A 4,076-nucleotide genomic window follows, 5' to 3' on the forward strand; every position below is an offset into this window, starting at 1 on the left:
CATCTTCAAAGGAAAACAGTTGAATGGGCTAAATCGAATGAAAATAAGTCTGAGCATATTGGTCAGTTAGTTAAATGTCAGAGGTCTTCACATTATTGAAAAACAAAAAGTGTCTCTCATTATTTAAAACCTTAATATTTCCTGAATGCTCTATCAGCCAACAGGAGTTCCTTGGGGGAAAACGTTACCACCTGTTTGTCTCACACTTCTTGGCAGAGACCACCAGACCAGTGGGGTCAGCTGCCAAGTCTTTATAATGGCGCTGTTTCTTTGTCCTTAAATAGAAACAGAACTCCTCTGTTGACACTGACTGAACAAACAAAAGCATAAACCCAAATCTTCCTGCTTGTGTTAGGAGTACAAAGCACCCTTTTCTGGTCCAAAGGAGGCCAGGCTAATGCAGTGCAATGCTATAAGATTCAGCCTCCCATCTCTGCCCCTACCAATCATTTCCCTAGTCTTGACTTTGACCACTGAGTACCATCCACTGACCATGATTCCAGGAAGGGGAAGCTGGTACCCAGGCCGGCTCTCTCTGTCTCCCTCCACCTCTGCAGCAAATGCCCCCAAGTGACGTCTGACAAAACAGACTTCCCCTGATGAGGATTGGGAAGCCGGATGAGAAGTGCTTCTTCAAAGCTAGTAAGATCGCTTCCGCAAGGGCCCGGATCTAGTCGGCGAATCGTTGCAGGAGGTGGTCCTCCCTCCTCAAGCTGCCACCCGTCCCGCCACCCGTACTGTCCATGAAGCGGTCGCAAGGGAACTCGATGAGGTCCGCCTCGCTGAGCGCGCACACCGTGGTGCGCGGCCGGTGGGACTGGAACCCCGAGAAGTCCGCGGACACACCGGTGCCCATGGAGCGCAGCGGCCGTCGGGTGGAGTACATGTGGCGCACGTGGACCGGGGCTCCGCCCTTCCGCCGGGCGCGCAGCTTCCTCCGCAGCCAGCGCGAGGCCCAGGCCGCCAGGGCTAGGAACACCAGCAGCGCGTTCACTGCCAGCAGAGCCAGAATCAGCAGTTGGTAGTCGACGCCACCCCGGTTCCCCGCCTCTGGCAAGGTGACCAACCCTACACAGTGATCCCGGGGGGCCACGGGGCAGACTCGGCCCCCGAGCACGCCCTCCACGCATACCAGGTAAGGGGTGTCCCCGCGCAGCTCGCGCAGCGTGGCCGAGTCGCTGCGCTCCGGCAGGTAGACGAAGCGGTGGAACTTGGGCTGCTGGCCAAAGCGATCGAAAAGCAGGCGGAAGCGCGCGCCGCCCGGCGGCCCCGGGCTGCGGTGCTCACGCACGGCCCAGCGCACCGAGGCGCTGTCGGTGCCCACCGCCTCCACCGTCAGGTTGCACAGGACGTACTTGTTGTAGTCGCACGGGTCGGACACCAGCGGCGACAGGCCGGCCCCGCCGTCGGACTGGGCTGCGCGCTCCTGCGGCTCCGCGGCCAGGCGCTGCTTGGCGGCACGCCGCCGGGAGTCTCTGGCAGGCGGCGGCACGGAGGCGGGCTCTGCCGTCTGGGTGGCCTCTGCCTGAGCTGGGTCCGTAGGCGTCGGGCGATTCCTATCCAGCTTCTCATGCAGCCTGTCCAGGGGTGGTGGATCTGGGCCCGCAGCCGCCGCCGCCGCCACCGAGGGGCTCTGATGCCGGAGACCCGGACCCCGTCGGCTCAACCTTAGAGCACTTCGGTTGCCCACGAGTTCCCGGGCAGCCCCATCCCAGGCCACCCCGGCTAGAACCCGCCCCCGAGGCTGGGGCTGCGGGTGATCTGGCCGAACCTCCTGGAGATCTCCGTCGAGGGACGACATCTTCTCCCCTGCAGCGGTGGGCAGGGACCTTGGCCTGTCTGTGGTCGGGGAGGGCGAGGGATCCACGCAAGACCCGTTCTGCAGCAGCTGCTCATCCAGGTAATCCAGGTACTTGCCCCGCAGGGCCGGGGGATGGCGACACTGCACGAAGACTGTGAGGAGCCGGCCCTGAGAATGCCAGTCGCCCATCCAGCGCTTCAGGCCCCGCAGCCGGCAGTCGCAGGTCCAGCCGTTGCCGTCTAGATCCAGCCGGTAGAGGGCCGGACTGGCGGCGAAGATGTCCCCGGAGAGGGCACTGAGGGCGTTGTCGCGGAGGCTGAGCTCGCGGAGGCGGCCCAGGCGGCCGAAGGTGGCGGGGTGCAGGGCCGACAGCTCGTTGGCGCTCAGGTCCAGCGCTTCTAAGCTGTGCAGAGGCTCCAGCAGCGCCAAGGGCAGCTGGCTCAGCCGATTGCCCTCCAGGCGCAGCTCGCGCAGGGCCTCTAGCCCCCAAAAGGCCTCAGGCGCGAGGTGCGTGAGCTGGTTCCCCCTGAGAGAGAGCAGGCCGAGGCGTGGCAGGTGCTGGAAGACCCGCGGGCCGAGGTGCTGCAAGCTGTTGGCGGAGAGGATCAGAGTGGACAGAGAGCGCAGCGGCGCGAAAGTGGCCGCATGGCGCAGGGAGGGCTGGAGCTCGTTGGCAGAGAGGTTGAGGAAGCGCAGTTTGCCCAGCTGGGCAAAGGCGTTCTTCCCTAAAAGGCGGATCCGGTTAGACTCCAGATGGAGATAGAGCAGATTGCCCAAAGGGGCGAAGACTGCGTCCGGCAGCGCCCCCAGGGCGTTCCCGTCCAGTCTTAACTTGACTAGACTCTCGAGACCCTCGAAGGAGCCGCGGCTTAGGCGTCCAATCTCGTTCCCATTGGCGTAGAGGATGCGCAGTTTGCGCAACGGGGCCAGCGTGCCGGGCGCCAGCGCCTGCAGGAGATTGTTCCCCAGGTAGAGCTCCTCCAGCCGCGAGAGCTTCTCGAAGGTCTTGGGGTGCAGAGAGCGGATCTGATTGTACTGCAGGTCCAGCCGTCTGAGCTGCCCCAGGCGGTGGAAGTCGAAGGCGGTGATGTTGGTTATGAAGTTGCCCCCTAGGCTGTAGGTCAGCACGTCCTGGGGGCTAGGCAGCGAGCTGGTCTTGGGCACAGCGCGGAGCCCCCTGTTGGTGCACAGGAGGTGCTGGGGGTGCTGGCAGTCGCAACGCTCCGGGCACACGGTCTGGGCCCGAGGCGGGAGCGCCAGGCAGCCGCACACCACCAGCAGGAATCGCACGGCGCGGACCGCCTCCATCGCCGCCCGCCCTGCGCGCTGCGGCCGGCTGGTCCTCTTGGCCTGCCGGCTCCGCGTCTCCTCTGCATTCCCTTCGGCCTGGCCGGAGTCGCTCAATGGCCTCTTTCTGACTTCGCTGCGCACTCCAGCCCCTCCTCCGCCCTTTGTCCGGTGGCTGGCCCGGGTCTCTGCAGGCAGGCTTCGCCCGGCCAAGTCAGGGGGAGCAGGGCGCTGGGCGAGCTCCGGGTGCTACTTGTTGCATTTCTGCAGAAAACTATTTCTTCGCGTGCGCGTCGAGGGGCGGAGGGGGAGGGAGGGAGCAAAACCTGGCGCTTTTTGTTCGCAGCGGATTTCGGAGAGCTGGATTCCCTGGCGCGGATTCTCCCCGCCGAGCGGATTCCCCAGCTGCTGCAGGCGGGAGCCCTTCCAAGAGCTCCTCGGGAGTGAGGTTGGTGGGGGAGGCCCCCTCCTTCCCCCACACCCCCCGCGCAGCCCGGCCCCCGCAGCCGGCTCCTCCTCGATCGCGGCGCGGACTCGGAGCGCAGCGGGCTGGAACAGACCCCGGGTGCGCGGGCTGAGTCCGGAAGGGACCCAAGTTCGGCGCGTAGCTAGCAAACCCGGCGGAAATTCGTTCTTCCCACACTCTGCCTCCCGGGGACGCAGGCGGAGAAAGAGGAGACGGCTGCGGGAGGACAGACCCCGGCGGGGGGGGGGGGGGGGGCTGAGGGGGGGAGGAGGAAACGCTAAGTGGCTCCGCGTCTGGTCAGCTCGAGCCCGGGGACGCCAAGTGAGAAAAGTAGGGATTAAAAACAGCTGTACGAGTCGGGGAGTATGCCGGGTTGGGGGGCGGGGATGGATTACCGGGCCGAGCAAACAGGATTTGCAGACAGAGACCTTTTTATTTTAGGCAATGCACATCAGCAGCTCCAGAGCACCGAGAGTGCGCCTCGTCTTACTAGTTTTAAACTCACTTTTCCAGGTGCCACCC

The 4,076-nt window shown here is 64.2% G+C and overlaps 1 protein-coding gene across 1 annotated transcript; it reads right to left on the reverse strand.

Moving 5' to 3' along the window:
- Nucleotides 1-647: 647 nt before the first annotated feature.
- Nucleotides 648-3,548, reverse strand: Tril (TLR4 interactor with leucine rich repeats). The gene has a single exon (XM_042685036.1). The coding sequence runs from the start codon at nt 3,107-3,109 to the stop codon at nt 671-673; it is 2,439 nt and encodes an 812-aa protein (XP_042540970.1). The 5' UTR covers nt 3,110-3,548; the 3' UTR covers nt 648-670.
- Nucleotides 3,549-4,076: the final 528 nt, after the last annotated feature.

The sequence above is a fragment of the Dipodomys spectabilis genome, unplaced genomic scaffold (assembly GCF_019054845.1).
Source record: "Dipodomys spectabilis isolate Male_0828 unplaced genomic scaffold, ASM1905484v1 ptg000092l, whole genome shotgun sequence".
In the NCBI taxonomy this organism is placed as follows: domain Eukaryota; kingdom Metazoa; phylum Chordata; class Mammalia; order Rodentia; family Heteromyidae; genus Dipodomys; species Dipodomys spectabilis.

Excerpts from the sequence above, each read along its gene's own strand:
- Tril (XM_042685036.1), bottom strand. The coding sequence starts at position 3,109 with ATGGAGGCGGTCCGCGCCGTGCGATTCCTGCTGGTGGTGTGCGGCTGC.